The following is a 27,117-nucleotide window of genomic DNA, read 5'->3' as shown; positions in this document are numbered from 1 at the left end:
AGTGGTTCTCAAACTAAACAGGGTAGTTTATTTAGCCTAAAACCCCTTCCTATAGTGACAACATAAATGGATCTGTAAGAATTCTTAAGAAATAAGCATTTATTTTCAAATACATAAAGTTACAGTACTGCACACTAGGACTTTCACTTCTAGTGATTTTTACTAGTTGACTAGTTGTTTAACTACCTATTATGTAAAAGAAAAAGAAAAAAAGGTATTGTGCATTTAAAAACGGTGTACAATTTGTGTCCTCATTACAGTATAAATGTATGGAAGTCAGGTATGTCACACAATCAGCTTTGTGATCAATGTGAAAAAGCTCAGTCAGCAATCTTTATTATAGGCTGAGTAAAGGGAATATGTGCTCTGTATATTCTAACTATGGACGCCCCCTAGTGTCCATGTTTGTTCATCTTAAATTCTGTTTTACAAGGTGACAAGATGACAAGATTTTTTAGTTTAACAAAAAGGCTTTGTGAAAATGTTCAAGGTCTACCGAATAATTGCCATACCGTGTTCAGTAACAGCCTACAGGGGTCGTATCACCAGCCGTTTCATAAACTGACAATACCAGGTGGGTTGACAATTTCATACTTGATGATTGTGTAGCCTACTTTATTAACAGTTTGCTGAGTAAATTAAAGCACAGAAAGTAGGCCTACAGTTTAATACAAATACAATGCTAAAAGGATTGAACCCAAGAAAGGACTACCGGTATATATGGCTTATTTTTCCCCAATAATAATAATAATAATAAAACGTTATTTGTATAGCACCTTTCATGACATGAAATGCAGCTCAAAGTGCTTTACAGAGCAACAAAAAAGATCAATTAAAAGCAATGTTGTACAAGTGGGTCTTGAGCTGTGCTTTAAAAATGTCTACACAGGCTGCCTGTCGAAGGTACAGTGGGAGTTACATTGGGGTGTGATTATATACCATAGAACCATATAAAATGGTTAAGTTTACTGTTGCTACTATTTAAAACGTCTTGCTTTGGTGACAGTAATTTGGAAGACGCACATATTACAGCAGTTACAATTAAGAACATAATATAAAAAGGAATGTATAGATTATAGAACTAGCCTTAATTGCGTCATTATTCATGACGAGAGTCAGAAAAACACGAGCTCCCACAACACAGCAACGTGTCAGTTTTAGTACTATTAGCTGGTAAACCAAACCAAACTCCGGTTTACGGTGGGCTTCTTATCTGTAATATAATAAATCAGTTATGTTTTGAGATGTGGTACATGATGCGAGCACTCGAGTCGTGTTTAACAAAAAGGCTGCTTTATCCTCCAGAAAACAGAATGTAAACACAAACTGCCCTGTGCGCGTCCACGAAGCAAACCAGCGGCGCGCTTTCTTGTGCTCGTGCATGAATTTCATCCGCCTGCAGTCCCAAACTTGGCCACTAGGGACCAGCGCTTCAACATTGGAGTGCATAGCTGGCCCCTTTGGGAGCCTACAAGCTCTAACAGCTCGCAGTGCAAGGTATTACCACTGCAATGCTGTAGCTAAAAAAAAACTACAATCTTTCTAACAGCAATGATGAATACTATTTAAAGGTATTCATACGCAGTGTTGGAATAAATACTCTCATTTCTGACTTGAAGGACAACTTTAGTTGTTTTCAACCAAGGTTCATGTTTTAGGTTGTGATTAGAGAAAGTAAAAGATGAGTGTTAATTTGTTCATTTTAATTTGCTGCTTTCTTTCGTTTTAGCCGGGGCGGGGGCATTTGAACATGGGGCTAAATACTTTTTTTCCTTTTTTTACAAAATGTTATGATGATTTCTTTAATAATATTTACTATAGTCCTACTAGACCCCTGGAAATGACATCTGGCCTCAGAATATCACGGGATCAACTGAATGTGAAGGAGGATACTGGGGGGGATGCCATACTGTGTGTCATAGGCTCAATATGTCAGTTTGTCACCTCACCCTTGACATTCAACAGATCCCGTGATCTTTTGTGGCCAGATGTCATTTTATGGGGTCTAGTAGGACTTCACTATAGTGTATAGAAAAACTAGAGCTGGGACTCGATTAAAAAAATTAATCAAATTAATCAGAGGCTTTGTAGTTAATTAATCTAGATTAATCACATCTTAATCGCATATCAATATTCAACCTGAGAACAGCGAGAAACCTTTTTTTTAATGTTTTTTGGTATCCCAGTGAATCAATGAATAGTGACTACAGGATACCACTCATTTTCAACATTTTACTGTCATTAATATACGTATATATGTCCATATATGTTGTGGAAATAATAATAAAAAGTCACCCCATTCTGTGTTGCCTAGAACTGGAGGTCTGAAAAAGATTTAGTAACAGTAACAAGTACATCTCAGTGACATCACAAAGCTGTACTTACTTCATATTGTTACTGTTTTTTGTCAGACCTCCAGTTCTAGGCAACACAAAATGGGGTGACCTTTTATTATTTCCAGTTTTCAGTACTATAGAAAAGCGCCCAGTGAGAAACGTTCCGCGGTGAAAAAAAAGGTGCGATTAATTTATCTGTAGTTAATCGCGATTCATTTTTTCTGTAGTTAATTAATCTAAATTAATCGCAATTAGTCCCGGCCCTAAGAAAAACAAATCGCTATAACATATTTAGCCCCATGTTCGAATGGCCCCCGCCCATGTCAAAAATAGGTAAAATCGCTAAAACAAAAGAAAGCAGCAAAACATGAACATTGGTTGAAAAGAATTGTCCAGAATTGTAAATGTACTTAAGCAAAAGTACAAAATATTTGGTTTTAAAAATGTACATAAAGTACCAAAAGTAGAAAGTATAGTAATTCTACAGAATGTCCCAATACACGTTTTCAAATGTGAGCTTGTAGATCGGCTACTTTTGTATACATGTATACAGGACTGAAGTGGTTAATGCATGTTTTGTAATAAATATTTAAAAAAAATCTGCAAAGTAACTAGTAACAAATGTTTTCAAATAAATGTAGTGGAGGTAAAAGTATAATATTTGGATCCGAGATGTAGTTGTAGTAGAGGTAAAAAATATTGGGGGAAAACTTTCAAGTGCAAATACCTCAACATGTAAAGAACAACTTTAGTTTTTTTTCAACCAAAATTCATGTTTTAGGTTGTTATTAGAGAAACTAAAAGGTTTCATTTGCAGCTTTAACCACAGTATACCGCTAATCAACTTACAACTACATACTCTATATAGTATATGTATACGTATGTCTTACGTCATCATTTAGAGCTAGTCATACGTATACTATATATATAATCAGTAAAATAAAATAGCAAATTGTGCCTGATCTGCTGGGACCAGAATACGTGGTGTGTGTATATGTATGACTAGCTCTCAATGATGACGTAAGACATACGTATACATATACATATACTATATAGAGTATGTAGTTGTAAGTTGATTAGCGGTATACTGTGGTTACTTTGCGCCAAAAACCATGACAGCCAACCCACCATTTGATGCGTATCAGGCGCGGAGACTCCGGGGGTGCCTGGTAGCTGAAACACCCACGGTTAAAATAAGCCAATATGCACCCACGTATTATGAAGACTGAATTTTCAACCGACAGAGCTGAATACCAAATAAAGCTTTTTATCAAGGTCAATCATTGATTGGGATCACACTTGGAACGTAGGCCTTCTTCCAAGTTGCAAACACTTCTAACCATAAAGATAGGAGATAGGCATATGACCTAAAGTGATTCCTTGTAATCGTATCCCCTATATGTCCTGTTTTGACCTCCTTTGCAAGAGGTTTGTTCAATGCCTTTTAGTAACCATGATGAGTCCCAACCAATGCAGTGGTGGAAGAAGTACTCAAATCTACTCCTTAATAAAAAGCGCTAATAATAGTGAAGACATACTTCATTACAATTAAATAATTCTTAAAAATATACTTTATAAAGTCGAAAAGTAGTCATTTTACAGGTTTATTTCAGAATCATATAATTTGACAATAATTATTGATTACTTCCGTGTTTATTACTTTAAAGTTGCAGTTGGTAAAGATCGATTTCATTTTAACATTTGTTATATAGTATACTGCTAGCTTAATTTAACCTTTAGATATATTTAAAAATATATAATTTGTAATAATAATCTATATGTGCAAAGTTACCTCAAACTAAAGCAGCCTACTTACTTCTGAAATTAAATAAAAATAACCTCTACTTAAGTAGCCTATAGTACTTTTTTAAACAATATATTTATTGACATTCTTTTTCATTTTTATAAAACATTAGTTATTGCTTGTTAATAAAAATGCACTACATTCCACCACTGAGTCCTCATTTAACTGAGAAAATGCACTATACATTCCACCACTGAGTCCTCATTTAACTGAGAAAATGCACTATACATTACACCACTGAGTCCTCATTTAACTGAGTAAATGCACTATACATTCCACCACTGAGTCCTCATTTAACTGAGTAAATGCACTATACATTCCACCACTGAGTCCTCATTTAACTGCCTTCAAATATGAGCCAACACTTCAGTCACTCACAACACAAATGCATGCAATCGCTTTTATTGTTTGTTGTGGCTGGAGTGGTTACAACTTACAATCGTGTTTAGGTTGCCGTTTATTGCACCAATTGTGCACAGAAAGGTCCATGTACAAGACCTTACAAGAAACAGCTTAATTGGGCCTATATAATTCTATGTATAAATTGTTACATTCATCCCACAGCCAGATCAGCTGTATTTTCTTTGTTCAAAAAAAACACAAAACACTGAATCAAAAACGTGCCTGCTCATTCATGATGTAGGCCAGCGCTGCCCAAAAGGTAGATCGTGATCTACCAGTAGATCACACAGGCTGTGCAGGTAGACCACATGGCATGCAGCCTAAAATATATAATTTTAATAAAAACAAAAACTATTTTTGTCATCTCCCACTTGAATTAAAGTGACTTCACTTGATTCATTTGATTAATAGACAAAAAAAGGAAGCTCAAACCCAAAATGCAATAGGCCTACTTTGTTTTCAAGAGAGTTTCGCACAAACGTCAGTATTACAAAGTTTTTCTTTTTTTTTTCTCCCTCTATTTCCCATTCCAAGTGTGTTTGTCTAATATGTAACTATTTTCAGCAATGGGATAATAGGCCTATATATTTTTTTTGGTGGGTAGATCTGGTTGAGCTGGTCATTTTGAAAGTAGATCTCAAGTCTAAAAAGTGTGGGCACCCCTGATGTAGGCCTATCATGAGCTTGTTGATTTTCTTTTTCTATTTTTGACCATTTGTGACCAAATTTAACCATTGTTGCCTATAATGACACCATAAATAACTGGTTTAACTAACTTGTGTGAGGACTGGAGTGGAGGCCTTTTCTTAATGACATTAAGTCAGTCATCACAATGTGCAGCTGCAACCTTTTGCAAACAATGAAACTTAACTTTGAAATGAGATGCATCAATCACTTCAGTTGAGTATACGACCCGAACGCAGGATGTGAGGCAGAGGCAGGGAAAGTCAGTGTTTTTTTGCGACCAAACAGGAGTCCAGGTAGAGCAAGTCAAAAAACACTAGAGGCAGTCGGAACAAAACTAGGAACACAAGGAACACAAAGAAGGCAAGGGGAAAACTATACTGGGAAAACTAGGGGATCAACAAGCAAGGAATCAAGGCTACAAATACTCACTGGCAACATAAACAACGAAACCAACGGAGAACTGAAAACACAAGGGTATATAAATAGACAAGGACTAACTAGACACAGGTGAAATACAACAGACAAATCAACACAGGGATTGGCTGGGATACTAACAGGACAAAGGTGGAGAACACTACACTAATTACAGGGTTAGACAAGGCAGGTAAACATGGTCAACACAGGAAACAAAGACACAGGTAAAAGGTAAACGTACACAGGTAAAAAAAAAAGGTAAAAGTACACAAAAGTAAAACCCAAAACAAGGAACATAGGGAAACACATCAGGGTGACAGAACAGGTCACGGATCATGACATATTATATAAGGAGGAAGATATTTTTTTAAAGTGTACAGTATTTGTTAAAATTATGTTTTTATGTGGACACGGCCACCAGTTAATTAAAACCTCTTGAGCCCCGGCTGTCCACCTCTGAACAGCGCTCAGCGGGTCAATGGAGACCCAATTGGTCTCCGGTTCCAACTCCGATGTTGCAGATTTCCCCCCTAAACCCCCCTGGGATTTAAAAGGTTTTAATTAAGGGCACGTTCGGAAATACCGCACCGGAGCACACTCGCCTATTAGTTTGCATTGCACAGTGCGCTCAGTGTGCTATTTCCGAACACGCCCTAAGTATGCCTGGTTTGCCTGGTGGGTGGTGACATGGTGATCCACCTGAACTGAAGCCGCACCCACAGCTATTGTTGTATAATAAGGGGGGAGAGTTTAGGGGAGGGGATGATATTATGATGTGATGTCATATTACTATATATTTTCATTGGCACGTTTGACTGTCAAGGTTTCAGAATCCAGGAAGAAACCCTAAATACAAAAGGGAAGACATCATTGCAATTTGCACATAACAACCACACCAAGGGGTCGAATTAAGTACTGTCACATAAACACATGAAAAACTGTGAAAATAAAATCACGGTCCCCCATCGTTAAAGAAACTGTGCCTCATTTTGCTGGGGAACCCCACCCTCCAAGGACCCCACTTTGAGAACCACATGCCCCAGGGGGTAACTGTAATTGTGTCACCCCCCGATCTCTGTCTGTGATCGCTTCAATTATTACACATCTCTCTCCACAGGCAGATTGTGGGGCAACTGAGCAAGAGAGGAAACGGTAGCTTCATTAACCCCGGGTGGAACTGTAGACATGTCCTTTGTGCCGGTATGTCATGTAGTTATGAGGATTCACAACAAAGGCACACGATGGTCACTCTGTCCGGTCAACTGTCCTGTAGGTCTGTGGTAGTTCTCAACCTGAGGCTGATTTTGGCCGGGGTTCCCAGATGATAGATAGATTAGATAGATTTTAGCATTTAAGTATGCTAGTTAAAGAGCTAAAATACTATTAAAATCTAAAATCTAAAATCCACTTAAAAACAAATAAATTAAAATAAATTAAAAAGCACCATTAGTTCATTGAGAGACAGATATTGCACAACAGGAGTCCTTATAGCAGGGGGAAAGGTTAGGGGATATTGCACTTGTTCAAAAGTCTGATGGCTTGGGGGAAAAAGCTCTTGGAAAATCTTGCTGTTTTACTTCCAATGCTTCGATACCTTCTGCCGGAAGGCAACAGAGTGAACAGTCCCTGGTGTGGGTGGGTGGGGTCATTCAACAGAGTGAACAGTCCCTGGTGTGGGTGGGTGGGGTCATTCAACAGAGTGAACAGTCCCTGGTGTGGGTGGGTGGGGTCATTCAACAGAGTGAACAGTCCCTGGTGTGGGTGGGTGGGGTCATTCAACAGAGTGAACAGTCCCTGGTGTGGGTGGGTGGGGTCATTCAACAGAGTGAACAGTCCCTGGTGTGGGTGGGTGGGGTCATTCAACAGAGTGAACAGTCCCTGGTGTGGGTGGGTGGGGTCATTCAACAGAGTGAACAGTCCCTGGTGTGGGTGGGTGGGGTCATTCAACAGAGTGAACAGTCCCTGGTGTGGGTGGGTGGGGTCATTCAACAGAGTGAACAGTCCCTGGTGTGGGTGGGTGGGGTCATTCAACAGAGTGAACAGTCCCTGGTGTGGGTGGGTGGGGTCATTCAACAGAGTGAACAGTCCCTGGTGTGGGTGGGTGGGGTCATTCAACAGAGTGAACAGTCCCTGGTGTGGGTGGGTGGGGTCATTCAACAGAGTGAACAGTCCCTGGTGTGGGTGGGTGGGGTCATTCAACAGAGTGAACAGTCCCTGGTGTGGGTGGGTGGGGTCATTCAACAGAGTGAACAGTCCCTGGTGTGGGTGGGTGGGGTCATTCAACAGAGTGAACAGTCCCTGGTGTGGGTGGGTGGGGTCATTCAACAGAGTGAACAGTCCCTGGTGTGGGTGGGTGGGGTCATTCAACAGAGTGAACAGTCCCTGGTGTGGGTGGGTGGGGTCATTCAACAGAGTGAACAGTCCCTGGTGTGGGTGGGTGGGGTCATTCAACAGAGTGAACAGTCCCTGGTGTGGGTGGGTGGGGTCATTCAACAGAGTGAACAGTCCCTGGTGTGGGTGGGTGGGGTCATTCAACAGAGTGAACAGTCCCTGGTGTGGGTGGGTGGGGTCATTCAACAGAGTGAACAGTCCCTGGTGTGGGTGGGTGGGGTCATTCAACAGAGTGAACAGACCCTGGTGTGGGTGGGTGGGGTCATTCAACAGAGTGAACAGTCCCTGGTGTGGGTGGGTGGGGTCATTCAACAGAGTGAACAGACCCTGGTGTGGGTGGGTGGGGTCATTCAACAGAGTGAACAGTCCCTGGTGTGGGTGGGTGGGGTCATTCCTGATGTTGTTGGCCCTAGACAGACAGCGGTTGTGCGCAGTGTCCTTGATGGAAGGGCAGTGATGTCCCGATGATTCTCTCCGCTATCCTCACTACTCTCTGAACTGTTTTCCAGTCTGTTTCATTGCAGCTTCCAGACCAGACAGAGATGCAGTTTGTCAGGATGCTCTCTATAGTTCCCCTGTAGAAAGTAGTGAGGATGGGAGAGCGGGGGGAGTTGGGCTCTTCTGATCCGGCGCAGAAAGAACAGCCGTTTCTGGGCTCTCTTCACAAGAGAGGACGTGTTTGAGGACCATGACAGACTGTCTGTGATCTGTACCCCCAGGAACTTAGTGCTGCTCACTACATCCACTGCAGTGTCCTCTATGAGGAGTGGTGAGTGGCTGCGCTGGTTCTTTCTGAAGTCAACAATGACCTCTTTTGTCTTGTTGACATTCAGGACCAGGTTGTGTGTGTTGCACCAGCCCACTAGCTGTCTCACTTCTTCCCTGTAGGCCGTCTCGTTGTCGTCCTTGATGAGGCCCACAAGTGTGGTGTCGTCCGCGTACTTCACCATATGATTGGTACTGAACCTGGCACAGCAGTCATGGGTCATCAAGGTGAACAGCAGTGGACTCAGGACACAGCCCTGGGGAGAGCCAGTGCTCAGGGAGATGACGCTGGAGTTGTTATTTCCGACTCGGACAGATTGAGGTCTGTTCGTTAGGAAGTCCAGCAGCCAGTTACACAGGGGAGTGCCCAGACCCAGGGGGAACAGTTTGTCGACCAGTTGCTGGGGTATAATAGTGTTAAATGCTGAACTGAAATCCAGAAACAGCATGCGCACACTGGTGTTCTTACCCTCTAGATGGGCCAGGCACCGATGTAGAACCGAGGCAATAGCATCTTCTGTGGAGCGCTTAGCACGGTATAGGCAAACTGGAACGGGTCGAATGTGGGAGGGAGTCTGGAAACTATGTGAGCCTTCACTAGCCTCTCAAAGCACTTCATCATTATGGGGGTGAGTGCAACTGGGCGGTAGTCATTGAGAGATGTTATTGTGGGCTTTTTTGGCACTGGTATTATTGTAGCAGCTTTGAAACATGAAGGGACGACAGCCTGGTTTAGTGACATGTTGAAGACGTCCGTGAGGACCGGGGCCAGCTGATCCGCACATCCCTTTAGCACCTGACCTGGAATCTTGTCGGGGCCTGACGCCTTCCGGGCGTTGATGCCTCTCAGCGTCCTCCGCACATCATGCACATCCAGACTGAGTACCTGCTCATCTGGAAGAGGAATAGTTTTCCTTGCAGGGATGTTGTTTGTGGCTTCAAAGCGTGCAAAATAATGGTTCAGCTCGTTGAGGAAGTCCTCATTGTCCTCACAGGGTGATGGAGCCCCCTTGTAGCCTGTGATAGACTGAATGCCCTGCCACATGCGCCGGGAGTCCGTAGGATCCTGGAAGAAACCTTGTATTTTCCGACTGTAGGCACGCTGTGCGACTCTGATAGCACGGTTCAGGTTGGCTCTTCATGCTGTTCTGAGCTCCACACCATCCCCTGCCTTAAAAGCATTGTTCCGTACCCTCAGTAGTGCACGTACCTCGCTGGTCATCCAAGGCTTCTCATTAGCCCGAGTTGTGATGTTCTTTATAACACTGACATCCTCCATACATTTAGAGATGTAGGCAGACACAGTCCCAGCATACTCTTCCACATCAGTGTGTTGACCCTCTGTTGCTGCCTCCTTGAACACGTCCCAGTCTGTACATTCAAAGCAGTCTTGTAGTGCCTCCATAGCACCTTCAGGCCACACCCTCACCTGCTTTACAGCAGGTTTTTCCCTGGTGAGCATGGGCCTATATATGGGGACCAGCATCACTGTACGGTGGTCTGATGAGCCAAGATGGGGGCGGGGGGCTGCTTTAAAAGCACTCTTGATGTTGCTGTAAACCCGATCCAGTGTGTTCCTGCCCCTGGTTGGAAAGTCCACATACTGGTAAAACTGAGGGAGAACTGTCTTCAGGTTAGCCTGGTTGAAATCCCCAGCTACGATGAAGACCCCCTCTATGTGTGGTTTGCAGCACACTGATGGAACGATATAATACACTAAGTGCCTCCTTAGTGTTTGCACTGGGGGGAATATACACTGCTGTAATTACAATAGTAGTCATTTCTCCGGGTAAATAGATACCCAGATGACAGTAAAGTGACAATTTATATCATAACCTGAAAAGGTTGAGAGCCACTGCTGTAGGTCAACTGTGACCAGATGTCCCCCATTGCGTGGGACAGTCCCTCCTTTCCAAGACTTTTCAGGCGTCCCACAAACTGAGACCCTGTCCTCACATTATGACTGACAGGCATCAGTGTTCAATTGTCCTAATAGTTGGTCCCCTAATAGTTGGCTTTCTGCTGTAAAGCTCTCTCATTGTCTCTTTTCCTGCTGTTAAAATGAATATCCCCTAGTTTACAGACAACAGTAACAAGACAACCATACCACCCATGATGACCAAAATTAACATTTTAAACAAAATGTGAGACACCAGAGGGGTTTAATAATAAATGTATAGGCAATATTGGGCCTATGGTTGAATAAGGCATTTTAGTAATAAGTTGCTAACCCCGTCCCGTCCCCCTGTCCCACACAAGTATATATCTGTCCCTCAAATTAATGTTTGGATCTGGTCACCTTAACTGTCACGTAACTCAGAGTAACACCTGTGCAATTGTGCACGTCGGCCACATCGTAATATCACCTGTGTTTCTACTTAGTACCACTGGGGTTGTTTTACTGATTAGCCTAGACTGTTGACACTTATAACAATATCAGGATTTCTGTGATATCATATAATGTCAGTGAGTGTGATTGTGTGTTATTTGCTCAAGAGTCTATGGACACTGTGAATGTGTTTTGATTTGTTCTGCAGTGCAGGCTTTAGTATTCTGGTATATTGTGGGTAGGCTACACCATTTTGCGTACATATTTGATTGTGCTTTTTGGGCGGGATACAGTGACTTAGTGTTATTCTGCATAGTGAAGGCTACTGTTTACTGGTGCTTGATGGTGTATCTGCAACCTAACTGCTGTGCTGTCTCTGGTGACAGAATTTCCCACGCAAGATCAATATCAATGTCCGTCTGTCTGTTTCAGTATATTGTATATTCTGAATCTATTATGGCATTAAATATCTTCGTCAAAAACCTACAAGCTCACAACACATCACACGCAAGTTCCTTTTGCCGCCTCAGAATAGCGATGTTAGGATTAAGAAATGCTTAAATTGACAATTTTACTGTGTATAAAGGGCATTAGCACTGCAGCAAAAAAAGAGACCCCAATGACCTTGACATACATGCTGCAACATGACAAAAGTTTGCAATGTTGGCTCTGGGTCAACTTCTGTTGGAGAAGAGGCAAATGACATGTTTTATCTTCTATCTCCTGTTTAAGCAAATGTGGGAACATGCCCGCAGCTGACTGAAACGGACGGAGAGTAAACATTGTATCTTTTTATTGGCCTCTCCTGGACTGTGTGGATGCAGCCTCGCCATAGTTAGCCCACTCACATGTAAGAGTCTGCACATTCTGGGCTGGAAAGCAACCAGATGAACATGCACAGTAGTACTTTGAACAAAACTGAAGTTTTGTAGGTGAATAGGCCATACAAAAATGCTATTTGCAGGGCAATACATTGCCCATGAAAGTTTAAAACATTTTCCAAAGATTTTCAAGATTTCGCCACAATCTTTCTGTTTATTATTATTTATTTTTTATTTAGCTGATCTATAAGCTCATAATGCATCACAATGTGATATGATGTGAGCTTGTAGATCAGCTATTTCTGGATAACCGAAGTATAAAATATAGGGCTTAAAATAATGGTTAAAAATGAAATGACACCTGTATGTCCACTGTGGCACAATTTTAAACTGCCTAAAACCATTCTGAACAAAACCGAGGTCACATGCATTACTTTCTGAAATCCCCCATGCCCACATGCTACTGTAACTGAGTTGACATATTCCAGTCAAGGAAATAAAGGATCATTTTGAGAGCTTTTCCGCATCATCAAAGCTCACGCCCAATAAATGACTTTGGTGATATGAAACCGTGGTATTTGTATTATGGTTACTAAATAACCCAGGGAACGGGCTACTGCTAATGGCCCCAGACCCATTAGTCATTACCAAGAAAAGAAAACTACCAAACTATGTGCGATGACTTTTTCAATTGTCTTGTCTTTGTGCACTTGTTGTGACTGTTTTCCAGTCGTTGGCAATAAAGATATAGGCATGTGACCTAAATTGATTCTTTGCAAACTTGTAAAGCAATATTCCCCTTGAGTAGCCTATGCTTTATTTAGACCTCCTCGCAATTGTTCAATAGCTCTTAGACCTAAATGAGGGGTTTTCAACCCATTTCACATCAAGGCCCATTATCTATTAAATTATTCAGCATTTGAGCCACGGACCACCATTTGATGTGATTTAGTCGTTGGATAGGATTTTGTCTACAATTCCATGCTGTATTGATGTTGGTACCATTAGGAGCGACAACATGGCATTGATGAAAATAATTGCATTTATTCTAATTGTGCATTATCTAATTGTGTAGACCGTAGACTTCTTGTAAATGCATGATATTTGTGATACACTGGCTAAAATGATAGATGCTCCCTTCCCGTTGGATCCTGAACTTTGCCTCTTAGGAAACTTCAGTGCAATCAGTGCAAATTTAGGTAGACACTGTTTGGTGGTTATAGTTTGAACTTGCTCACTGCCTGTCTGGGATATGATCTGCTATCTACATATGCCCCCCCCCCCCCCCCCACACCTATCGCAAGATGGTTCTCAGAATTGAACAGTTGTGTCCCTCTTGAGAAGATTAATTATATTTTGAGAAGTTCAAGGGGTTTTGAGAATTTTTTGAAGATTTGGCAGCCCTATTTGAATTACATGGAGACTTTGTCCTTACCTGTATCAGTATTGTTATAGCTATCTCAGTCTGGATCGATTGCTTCCGGAAACAATTGTCTCTGTATAGTAGATTTGTCTCTTCTTGTTTAGTTTAGTTTAGTTTAGTTTTTTGTTTGTTTTCCACGTTTTTTGTATAATATTATTATTGTTATTATGCTTTAACTGTGTTGTCTTCTATGTATGTGGGTTTGTATGTGGGGAGGGCTGTGGACGGGGTGTTCTGTGTATTTTGTGAAAATTGAAAATAAAAACAAAATATTCAAAAATAAAAAATAAGGCCAGGTTTATTAGTATTAGTTTGATTTAAAGTACTCAGTGGCATTCTGTAATAATTTCTCACACTCTCTCACTCTCATTCAATAGCAGATGTAGTAATACACATTCAAATTGAATGTGTATTGTATTGAATGATTCAATGATGTCTGGCAGGTCTGTGCTGCTAGCCGTGGTATCAATGGCATTAGCAAGTAATCGTGACATTGCTGAAAACTACAATTGCACAGCCCAATTTGGCTTTATTTTAGTTAGACATTGTTACATTTGGTTAAAATTTGAACTCAGAGTTAAATTAACTCATTAGCAAAGCCCTTGCAATAAGGAAGTGTGGTGTATTGTGTCACTCAGAGTGATGTGGGAAGACGTTGCTTTGTCACCATCTGCTGCCTTATCACTGATTAAATGGAAATGTATCTATTGTCCCCCGTGTGTGTGCAACTGCATTTATATTGGCTGATGCAACGGAGGGTGGGGGCACATGTGCTTTACTTGCGTAACGGACAACCTTGTTTAGTTTTCATTATTGTTCTATTCTATCTAGTCACGGATGGTGTATATGGCATTGTGTACGGTTCGGGACCGTATAGCCACAGTACGAGCTACAGTATGGTATACAAGGTTGTTTCCCAAACGGTGTGGACCAGGAGAGATTCACTCTCTTCAAGGTGTTTCGCCTCAGATGTGTGTGGTTTCGAGGTTAAGTTTGGGCATAGTTTCTGTGAGTGTGCGTTAGGTATATTAGGGGTGTGTCCCTGGGTGAAGCACCCTGGAGAGAGTGACTTGCGGAACACAGGATGTGCTGTCAGATAGATGGCTGTTCATGGGGTTGACTGGGGTCCCCCAGGGCTCTATTGTATTTCCTTCTACATCAAAGCTGTCAGTTAAACACTGATATTTGCGTTGTCTGCAGGGACAGGTAGAGTTGGGTGGTTTGTGTGTGTGTGTGTGTGTGTGTAAGGGGATCAAAGTAAAGTGAGACAAGGTGTAAAATTGGGAGGGTGTTTATTCTGTCCCTTGACCCCCCCCCCCCCCCCCCATCACACACACACACACACACACCTCTGTCCTCCAGAAACCCCCCAAACACACATCAGCCTGCCCTATCCACATCATTTGCATAGAGTACTTGAAAAACAGGGGGCAGGTGACACCGGCCGACAGAGGAACGAGGGACCTGGGGCTGAACACACACTCACTCACTCATACACACACACACACACACACACACACACACACACACACACACACACACACACACACACACACACACACACACACACACACACACACACACACACACACACACACACACACACACACACACACACACACACACACACACACACACACACACACACTCTCTCTCTTCTCCACACACACACACACACACACACACACACCTGTCACTCAGACCAGCCCTCAAAGGTTCAGTACCCACCCAGAGAAGAGAAGAGAGTCAGTGCAAGACACCAGAGAGACAGAGAGCAGCTCCCTACTGGGACCTCCTGGACAAATTCATCACACTTTAAAGTCTGCTGAGGGAGACGCATGTTGACGCCACAAAGGGAGCGAGGGCCAGCAGGTGATAACCTGCTAACCTAGAGGACAGAGATAACGGCCGACTGCACCTCTTCACTGAACAATTAGGTAAGCTGAAACATTACTTTAAACATTAATTTAAAGTGCCGTTGTGTAACTGCAGGTTATTCTAAATTCGTTCACTTTGTGAATCACTGCTTGGTTCCGTTTGTAGTACACTCTCAGAGTTACAAATGAAATATTACATTTGTACAGTCTCAGAGTTGCAAAGGTTTGAATCTGCAGTGAACTTCACTGAGACGTTACTTTAACACTGTCACAAATGTTTGAATGAACTGTGGAGGATTTTCTGTGTAATGTGTAGACTTGGACACAGCACCATTGTTTCTGCACCGGCTGCTGTTGAGTGAGGGAAAGCAATTTCACCCATTGAGCTGTTCAACAAGTGAAGTTTGAATTTATTAGTGTTTGTGTGTGTGTGTGTGTGTGTGTGTCTGTGTGTGTGTGTGTGCGCGCGCGTGCGTGCTTTAAGTTTTAACCCAGAGTGTAAACTAACTTTTTTTAAAACTGCTTTTTAAGCTTATTTACACAACCTAAATATACCATATTGAGCCAAGCACACAGATCCAGCGCAAAAAAAAAAGGGAAAAGCTCAAGAAATGTATAGGCTTTGCAGCTGTAATGCATGAATGCATTTTATCCTCATGGACAATAAAGCCTGAAGGGGTTGCAAACGTGACAGTGAAAGCGGACCATTGTTAAGCTGTTGGGAATGATATCGGGATATTATAATACACGTATGTATTATGTTGCGTTCCTGGGAGCAGCACCTCTTTGCACTCGGCTCCGCTCTCCACTCTGTGTTGCGGTATCTCAAATGGCAGGGAGCTCAAATTACATTTACTTTTCAAATCCAGAACAGGTAGGGTGAGCAAATGAGCACACCGGTTTGGGAGCTTAAAACATACAAACAGGTGACCTCAAAGTAGTGAGTCCACCACACCTGTCTCCATGGGCAGAGTGGGGGTGGGGGGGGGGGGGGGGGGGGAAGAAAGAAAGAAAGAGTTTTCTATTTAACCAACCTGGTGACCAACCAACCTTGGACATGTCATAAGTTTTCCAAAACTTTCAAATTTTGTTTTGTTAATATAGCCTCCAATCGTACAATGGAAGCATACCGTTATACTATTCTCATGTAGTTCCAACAGGCTGTTTTTGCCTCTGTTTTGAATACACAAATCATGGGTCTCGTGAGAGACATGGTAAATGGGTCAGTTGAACAGTTGAGTGCAGAACCAAAACACGTGCTCACTGATAGTGATTGGAGGCGGGGGGGGGGGCATATGTAGATAGCAGATCATATCCCAGACAGGCAGTGAGCAAGTTCAAACTATAACCACCAAACAGTGGCATTTAAACGTTTGGTTTGGTTTTGATTTCTGTTAACTCACGTTTTGGTTTTAGGAATTCTAGTCTGAATTGTAGTTTACTATAATAGTCCTGCTACAGAGACAAGAGGCAAAGGCCATCTATGGCCATCTCTGTGTAGTGTTGTGCTGCTCTGTCCTGGCAACAAGCGTCAGCAGGGTTTTACAGTTAATGTGTGACTATAGACTCATACCCGGGCCAGCAGCCCAGCACTGACCCTGCACCTTTTAACCACTCCTTGAAAGGTTAGGGAAGGATTTCCCCTGTTGTGTAAACTGGCACTTAACGGTCTCTCACTTGGCATCCGGCATTCACCTCGCTGTGTCTAGAAATAATAGATTGGGACTGTTTACACAGTGTCAATAAGTGTCTGCTTTGAAATTAAATAGTTTGAGAACCAATAAGGCTCTAGACTGGAGAACCTCTTAAACTTCCCTGTCTGCGGGCCCCCAGGCAGTGGTGTAAAAGTAACTAAGTACATTTACTTAAGTACTTTACTTGAGTACCATTTTGAGGTATTTGTATACTTTCCAATAGTAGTATAGTATTTCCAATTTCCAGTACTTTTACTTCTACTCTACCACTACATCTCAGAGGCAAATATTGTACTTTTACTCCACTAAATGTATGTGAAAACTTGAGTTACTATATAGTTACTTTGTAGATTTTGATATTGATTACAAAACATACTGTAACCCAATATACATTTCGGCTATTTGAAAATAGCTGATCTACAAGCTCACAATGCGATACATTGTAAGCTTGTAGATCTGCCATTTTCAAAAGATATTTATGCATTTGAAAACGTGAAAGGAGACATTCTGATTAATGAGTACTTTAAATACATTTGAATGTACTTTAAATTAAAGTACATTTTGAATTCTGGACTTTTACAGAGTATTTCTATATTGCAGTATTTTTACTGTACAACATTTGAGTACTTTCTGCGATCCCAGAGCAAAGAACGTTAATAAACAAAGAACACATATGCATCAACAGCCCCGCCCGGTCTGGTCTTTCCAGCAGACGTCAATGTCAGTTAAACTGTCACGGAAACTAACGAAGGATGAAGCTGGAGCTAATCCCCCAGACCACCCCCCCCCCCCCACACACACACACACACACACACACACACACACACACACACACACACACACACACACACACACACACACACACACACACACACACACACACACACACACACACACACACACACACACACACACACACACACACACACACACACACACACACACACACACACACACACACACACACACACACACACCACTACTTTCAGCTCATTGACTTCTGACAATTATGTATGTGTTGTTACATTGTTGCCCAATGCAGGGATGGTTGCTATGTACTTAAAGCTATCACTGGCTAACCTGCATGGCCTCAGGCTTTTGAGAACGGTTTCTACAGACCATGACCTTTCGCTGGTTTTCTGTGACTTTCTATGACTACAGGTCAACCCTGTAGAATCTGGGCGTTTTGGAGGAAAGCTTCACTTTTAATGATTGATTGAACTGGACCAGTGGTCCTCAAATTGAGGTCCGTGGACCCCCAGGGGTGCGTGAACAGGTTCAAGGGGGTCCCCAGCAAAATGAGGATAATGTTGAACTTGTCATTGGCTAGAAGTTAACCGTATTGAATGTATTGTACATTCAACGACTGGAATTTAATTGAAACTAAATATTTTCAAATGGGGGTCTGCTGCGTAATACACATCAATAGGGGGTCTTTGACGTGAAACGGTGAAAGTATCTCAGAATCACTGCACTAGCAACACAGATTTCAAGATGACAACACTATTAAAAAGCTTTCAAGGAGTTTCAAAATGTTCACAATTATCGAAAATAGCTAAAAGTATTGTTTTCAATATATATCGTACGATTGCTACCATATAGGGCTACCAGTACAGACAGAAATGGATGGATGGATGGATGCACACAGGGAGTGCAAGAGAGAGAGAGAGTGACATGGGGTAGATGGGGCAGAGGCTGCAGCGCTATGTAGGAATGCCAAGGGTAGATGGAGCGATGGGCCTGAGAACAAGCAGGTACATTGTGTGTAGCTGGACACGGGGGCAGAGCCCCCCCCCTCCTCCCGAGGGCACGGAGAGGAGAACACCTGTGAAATGACCACTCAACTCACCCCTGTAGAGGAGAGGAGAACACCTGTGAAATGACCACTCAACTCACCCCTGTAGAGGAGAGGAGAACACCTGTGAAATGACCACTCAACTCACCCCTGTAGAGGAGAGGAGAACACCTGTGAAATGACCACTCAACTCACCCCTGTAGAGGAGAGGAGAACACCTGTGAAATGACCACTCAACTCACCCCTGTAGAGGAGAGGAGAACACCTGTGAAATGACCACTCAACTCACCCCTGTAGAGGAGAGGAGAACACCTGTGAAATGACCACTCAACTCACCCCTGTAGAGGAGAGGAGAACACCTGTGAAATGACCACTCAACTCAGCCCTGTAGAGGAGAGGAGAACACCTGTGAAATGACCACTCAACTCACCCCTGTAGAGGAGAGGAGAACACCTGTGAAATGACCACTCAACTCACCCCTGTAGAGGAGAGGAGAACACCTGTGAAATGACCACTCAACTCACCCCTGTAGAGGAGAGGAGAACACCTGTGAAATGACCACTCAACTCACCCCTGTAGAGGAGAGGAGAACACCTGTGAAATGACCACTCAACTCACCCCTGTAGAGGAGAGGAGAACACCTGTGAAATGACCACTCAACTCACCCCTGTAGAGGAGAGGAGAACACCTGTGAAATGACCACTCAACTCACCCCTGTAGAGGAGAGGAGAACACCTGTGAAATGACCACTCAACTCACCCCTGTAGAGGAGAGGAGAACACCTGTGAAATGACCACTCAACTCACCCCTGTAGAGGAGAGGAGAACACCTGTGAAATGACCACTCAACTCACCCCTGTAGAGGAGAGGAGAACACCTGTGAAATGACCACTCAACTCACCCCTGTAGAGGAGAGGAGAACACCTGTGAAATGACCACTCAACTCACCCCTGTAGAGGAGAGGAGAACACCTGTGAAATGACCACTCAACTCACCCCTGTAGAGGAGAGGAGAACACCTGTGAAATGACCACTCAACTCACCCCTGTAGAGGAGAGGAGAACACCTGTGAAATGACCACTCAACTCACCCCTGTAGAGGAGAGGAGAACACCTGTGAAATGACCACTCAACTCACCCCTGCCTACACTGTAAATGACCACTCAACTCACCCCTGCCTACACTGTACAAACCATGAGCGCTCAGAGCCAACAAATGGTTTTATAGTGCACACACGCACAAAGGGCACCAAACATGTCCAGTGGAATCATTTCTAATAGCGACTATAGCCCTGAACATGGTACATGTAGCGTCCTGCATTACACTGTACTTTTATGTTTAATCTATATTTTACGATGGCGTAGCGCCATATAGTATATACATAGCAAACCTCCCGCAAGACCAGCCGAGTGTCAAAACGTTTAACGTCTGTCACATGGCAAACACTCAGCCTTGTTTGTTCTACAGTTCAACTGCCATGCTCCTTGTTGACATAATGCCTAAGTCTATTGTCAGAGCAAGTATTCTGAAGCGTAGTGGTTAACATTAGCTGAAAAGAAAAACTGTCCTCAAGTACAGTTTACTTTTACTTGACTCGAGCAATTTGTTATACTTCTACTCCGCTACAGAGACAAATATTGTACTTTCTACTCCTACAATTATGACAATTTTACTTTGCAGATGTAGATTTAATTATTAATACTAAACATACATTAACTGATTAATGATGTATTATTATAGGTTAACACCCCCCCCCCCCCCCTCCTATCAGCTGCAACATGAGTGATAAACACATGAGTATGTTTTGTATACTGTAAATATTTGTTGATGCCAATCATTTTGTACATTTGCTAATTTTAAACGCAGGACCTTTGGATTCTTCCACCACTGTTGAAGGACATGCACCCTCCCTTGCTGACGTCTGAGAAAAGTAGACTTTTAAACAAAGCGACCTGTGTACTTTTCACTGCTCCTGCCCCAGATAGCGACACAGAAGTGACCAGAAACAATCTTTCAAGAGTTACTGGATGTTGAAGGTGCCCCGTGGGGCTCAGGGTGGGGAGTTATTGTAGTTATTGTACCATAGTTACTGGATGTTGAAGGTGCCCCGTGGGGCTCAGGGTGGGGAGTTATTGTAGTTATTGTACCATGGAGGGTACTAGGGTTGCATGGCATGAATGGAAGTCTGGCATATGCACTCGAAATGCTTTCAGAGATTAATGAATGAGCTGTATCAGGAAGGGGGAATCCTCAATAGCTGGGTAGAAGCATTATATTTCTGTTTCTAATAAAATGGGTGTTGAATAGCTCTATAGTCCGATAGCATAGCAATCACTGACTGTTAAGTAACAGGGGTATCACTGCCTTTCCAGCTCTTTAGTAAACCGAAAATACATTTCACTTTTGACAGTATAATGACTTTACAGGCCCTACAGTGTCAAACTAGATATACAGGACATACAGAGCTAAATGTCCAGCATACAGGAACTTCCATTGATATCCTTTGGGCAGTATTGTCCAGTCTAGGTTGTAGCCATGTGGAAAAAGGTGAAAGTCTGTTGGCTCTGGGTGTGGAAACAGACGCTCCAGTTACTGGTTAGCCCTGATACCTTCCCCTCAGTCCCTACTCTCATTCTGTAGCTCAGAGATGAACGACATCATGAGCGTAGGGACTGAGGGAACGTATCGGGGCTAGTTACTGGTCCATTAGTAAGATACATGTAGTAGTATTAGTAACCGTTTAAGTAACTAAAACTGTAAACTGTTGCTGCAAATCATTTCCTTAAAACTATTAGTATGTATGGTAAACCATGCAGGAATGCAACACCTTTTGCACTAAGGTGATGGCCGAATTAGACGCCCTGCAATCGTGATAACTTTGTAAAAAGGATGTACTAGCTGTGCCCTCTGTGTGGAGGCTAAAAATAGTCGGTGCAAAGTTCAGTAATTGAAACAGCAAAGCAAGGAAGGTGAAATGGATGGAATGTCACTGATGGTGAATCCTGAGAACTTGTCAAGCACAGTACAATCCTTAAAGTGCAATAATTCGGAGAGTTAAATAGCGTTTGTTCAGTAGCAGGCGTCTCCCTGTCTCTCCACCACTTTAGAAAACAGAAAATACATTTTCAGGATGGGATGCCAATGATTAGTATCAGGACATAGAGCTGTAAGTGGGCATGAAAACCTATAGGCTGTTTGTTTTCCACTTCAGGTTAAAAAACTACAGGAGATGAAATACACGGCAGCTGCAGCTAATCAAATTAATAATGGGTGTGTTAGATTTAGATCTGTGCTCATGGGTGTGTCACTGTGCAATAGACAAACAGTAGTCAGCATTATTTTAATGCGGTTTGACAAAACTATCTAACCGGTCGGTCCTCCCTTAAGCCAATAATAAAGATGCTCTATCACTAGCTATCATTGGTCTATAAGGTCAGTCTTATGTTTTTTGAGTCATGTTTTAAAACCTGATAAACCTGAAACCAGATAATTCACAACACTGCTGCTGTTTTTAACCTGAACTGGAAAAAAAATATCAGCCCCTTTAACCTTTCTATTTTTCTTCTCGCAACCCATTTAACACTGAGGATTTGCAGTTGTAATGAGCAAACGAGTACATGACAAAACAGTCAAACTAATCTCTAATTCTCTTATTCTCTTCCCTTCAGATAACCCACACCTGGTATTTGGAGCTAGCTGGAAAGGGGAAAGGAAGGCTCATAATCAAGCAAGAGGAGCTGTGTGAGGAGCAAAGCAAGGCCCTTTGAAGATGGCGAAGGCCCCTCAGATTTGGCACATCCAGCTGGCCATGCCCCAGGAGCTGTTCGCCGGCGAGCTGGAGTGCACCATCTGCTGCAACGCGTACGACAACGTCTTCAGGACGCCCAAACTGCTGGACTGCAAGCACGCCTTCTGCCTGGAGTGCCTCTCGCGCCTCATGGCCATCTCGCTGACCGAGCAGGACGGTGGCGGGAGCTGCAAGCTCTTGTGTCCGCTCTGCCGCCACCCCACCACGCTGCCCGAGGAGGGTCCACCGGCCCTGGCCACCAGCCGCGAGCTTCTCTGCAAGCTGCCCAGCAACCAGCAGCAGGAGCGTCCGGTCTGGCTGGAGGGCGAGAAGCTGTGCTGCAAAGACCCCGCAGCGCTGTGCGTCTGTGTCAACATTGGCGCCAGCAAGGCGGGCTCCGAGGCCCCGGTCCAGACGAGGCCTCGGCCCACGCACCCGTTCGACCGGCTGACCAACTGGAAGAGGCTGCTGCTCTTCATCGTGCTCATGGTGCTGCTGGTGGTCATCGTGCTGTGGCCCCTGCAGTGCATCGTCACCACGGGTAACATGCGTTGCGTGGCCCCCTACCGCCACGACGGCATCACCACCACCACCTCCATGGCGCCCGACATCACCAGGCCGCTGCCCAGAGGAGTATAAGTGTGGGGGAAAAAGATAACCAATGTCTTCTTTTCCCCCACAAAATTGATCTCCTCGCATGGTATATAGGTTTGAAAATCGTTAAAGGTTGATAAATTAACGATTTTAAAGTGTCGGGATGCGATTTCAATTGTTCTGCATAGCCTGGCTGACAGTAACTTCAACAAAGTCGTATACTGGTGTCTGTACATATCTAACTGTTGATGGAACTGACCTCCGGAAGCTGCTGTGTAGAAAGCTCCAACCCATAGGTTTGATGTCCTATCCAGGAAATGCAGGAACCCAACCCAGGTCTCCCACCTGAGAGACCATAGACACATCCATGAGGAAATCCCTGCTTGACCAGGAGAGATATTGTGGTTATGAGTTCCAGGCACTACTTGGAACTACTACTTGTCAACCATTAGGGTTAACATAATATGCCATACAGACTGGTTAGGGGGGTTAAAAAAATCATACATGGATGCCAAATTCTTGCACTTTGATCAACTTCTGTGAAAACTGTACTGTGTTGTAAATACGTAGATAGAATATGTTGTAATATTCAGACAGCCACCCATCGTTCCTGTATGGTACAGTTTGTGCTCATACCTTTCCAACCCCGGACCGTGCAATATAGAGACATGACAGCAACATGATTGTTCGTCCATCATGGCATCATCCCACAGGATTTGGCAGGTCTTTGGAATCTCCAATGAAAAATAGTAGTGACAATTGTAAAAGTGTTCGACAGTCGATAGAAAATGAAGAACCCATACAAAATGCCATGTAAATGTGCCAAGTGGGCCAAGTTACTTTGTGTCACTCGAGCGTTGCTCGATCAAAACATTTCCTTTTGGTTGTGCATCGAAGAATAAATTGGTGGTCTTATACATATTTGTACATATGATTTGAACATGTTTTGATATGCATTTTGTTTACAGGTGTTAATAAAACTAAAGAAACAAAAAGGACTACAAAAAGCTTCATTACTCGTTCATGGCCGTGGCTAATTTCACTGGGTTAAAAATATGTTACTGTAACTTTATTTTCAACCTGAATAATACTAGCAGTTAACTAAAGCCTGCTTTATACATAGCTGCGAGCCTGCGTGCCCAAAATAGCTGGACTGCAAGCACACCTTCTGCCTGGAGGGCCTCTCGCACCTCATGATCATGACCGAGCAGGATCTACAAACTCACAACATCGCATTGCATCACAAATTCGCAACGCACTGTGAGCTTGTAGATGTGCCATTTTTTGGCACACGCCACCAGAACAAAACTACTGTATGGAAGTGATGCTACTCGTTTAAGACATATACATAAGTTGGACAACATATCGCTGCCGCCAGGCAGAAACCATATGTCCATATTTTAACTTTGTAAAATGAATGCCCTATGACTGTGATCACACTACAGTGTCACACTAAATAATCAAAAATAGCAGATCTGTTTATTTCTTGTATAATCTAAACCTGCATAATGTCTGAACATGACATTATTTGTTTGGGTGAAACCGCAAGGACAATTTCCGCATCATTCACCAATCACCATGAGTCATAATTCCAAAACAACAAAGCAACTTCCCAGAAAGTCTTGTGTCTCGTCACACGGTCACACCACAAAATATACTGTCATCATGTGTCATGGGCCAGGAACAAAATCAAAAGGCAAAACCCCATTTGATGTTTTCAATTTGATACTTTTGAGATCATATTACAGTTACTTACAATGTGTGTGTGTGTGCGCACACGCACACACACACACACACACACACACACACACACACACACACACACACACACACACACACACACACACACACACACACACACACACACACACACACACACACACACACACACACACACACACACACACACACACACACACACACACACACACACACACACACACACACAGTTACTTTCCGACACTGGTTGCAAACCAGGTTCAGAAATCACTAAATCAACACGACTAACATCTTAACGAGAGTCTACTTCTGGTTATCAAAGAGCATAATTCACGCATTGTTTTCATTTAGTTCCTTCATAGACCTTTATTATACTATCCAACATTGAAACCATTTGCCGCCATTTAGCAGAGTCATTGCATCAGCAGTTTTAGGACAGACTTATACTTGGTCACACAGCGGAGTCGCGTGGAAAAAAGAATAGCAGATTTACAAGCTCAGGTGCAGCGGTGGAAAAAGTACACATAGGTATCAATACCACAATGTAGAAATACAAGTAATAAGTAAAAGTTCAGAATAAAAAAAAAAAAGAAAAAAAAAAGAGTCACACCGTGTGAACTGAGCAGTGCAGTGCAGTGTTTGTGTGTGTGACATACCGGTACATACATACACAAGTAGAGACACACGGCCACGCTGCTCAACAGTGCCACTTTAGGTCACCCAGCGGTATTGCAGCTGTTCGTACTCAGACATACATACATAGGGACAGACACACATAGCTGCGGTGAGGCCCCGCTCAAACATATTAAAGTACAGAAAGTAAAAGTGCTCATTATGCAGAATGACCCAAATAGCCGATCTAGATGCTACGCGTTGTAAGCTTGCAGATCGAGCCGTTTCGACCGAAAATCAACCGATAATTCCCAGTAGGTTACTTATTACGCCGATCTTATCTAGCCGATCGGAGAGCATGTCCATACTCATGGAAAACAATCGTACTGATCCTAAGTGATCACTGCAGTCGAAACGGGTGTTGGAAATACTCCAATAAAGTAAAAATACCTCATATGTACTTAGATACTTTACACCACTGCTCACGTGTTGCAGTGAGACACGCTGTGAGCTTGTAGATCTGCTATTTTTCGCCTCGCAATTCCGTCGTACGACAAAGGATAAATGATTAGGCGTTTGGGCAGAGCCAGTGCAATAGAGAGGGAAACAGCACAGTTCAAAACTTCAAATCAGGTATATTGCAGCCAACAGAGGGACAAGGAATAATAACAATAATGTTAACAATAACAATAATAATAAAAAAGAAACAATATCGACATCATATTCAAGTTTCAAGAGGACAAACAAAGAAAATAATTGATAAGTGATATTCATTTACACCTCCATCTCCATGTAAGCTTTCAAACGTTGCTGTGAATTTAGTCAGTGGCTTATCACTATTAATAATAGTTTCTTACAAAGTACAAAATGTGTGAACAATAGAAAAGAAAGAAAGAAAATAAGATTATGGTACAATTTGAAGATAAAATCAGAAGAAAGATGCCATATAACATTAGCTAGTGCAGTACCAAACTACTTCCCCAGCTGACACATCCACACAGCCAACGAACGATCCAGCAGTTTTAATCACATTTTTCAAGTATTTAAGTGTCGATATTTCATCACATCATAAAAAAGAACTTGACCCATAGAGGCAAAGAAAGAAAAAATCTGAATATGGCATCCACAACAAACGCAAAGAAATATGGAAAAAAAAGTTTCTTCTAGGATTGGGCTGCCAGGGTGCAACGGGTAAGGGAATCCTGTCACTTCTCAAGTGTTCATAAAAACAATGCCCAAGGATATTTTCGAGCAAACAAATAACAGAAAAAGTCCTTTCGAACACCTAGTCAATCACCTAATGACAGGTGCGTAGGAGAAAAAAGCCAACCTGTCTAATTTGGTAAAGTTTGTAAAACAGTGACAGTAAAAATACAAATCGAACCAAACAGACCCTGAGGTCTGTAACTCAGAAAGTGTACAAATGGAATCAAATGGACCAGTATGGGTCCACCCGGTTCTGTTTGAACACTCTCAGGGCTGTATTTTGCGTGTCTTAAGTACCAGGTCTTATTCCCTAACTTGAGTAAACTAAAGACCTGGAGGCGTGATCAATGCTCTTTGGCCACTCAGAATAGCCAAATGGCATTGATCACGCCTCCAGGTCTTTAGTTTACTCAAGTTAGGGAATAAGACCTGGTACTTAAGACACGCAAAATACAGCCCTCAGT

At 42.8% G+C, this 27,117-nt stretch overlaps 1 protein-coding gene across 1 annotated transcript; it reads left to right on the top strand.

The window, feature by feature from the left end:
• Nucleotides 1-15,149: 15,149 nt before the first annotated feature.
• rnf223 (ring finger protein 223) lies at nucleotides 15,150-23,161 on the top strand (the record flags this gene model as incomplete). Its single annotated transcript, XM_080762921.1, has 2 exons — nucleotides 15,150-15,309; nucleotides 22,404-23,161. The coding sequence occupies exon 2, from the start codon at nucleotides 22,505-22,507 to the stop codon at nucleotides 23,159-23,161; it is 657 nt and encodes a 218-aa protein (XP_080619047.1). The 5' UTR covers nucleotides 15,150-15,309; nucleotides 22,404-22,504.
• Nucleotides 23,162-27,117: the final 3,956 nt, after the last annotated feature.

This window comes from Protomyctophum bolini, assembly GCF_963924005.1.
Source record: "Protomyctophum bolini genome assembly, chromosome: 5".
NCBI lineage: Eukaryota > Metazoa > Chordata > Actinopteri > Myctophiformes > Myctophidae > Protomyctophum > Protomyctophum bolini.
This window is presented reverse-complemented; position numbering and strand designations above follow the sequence as displayed.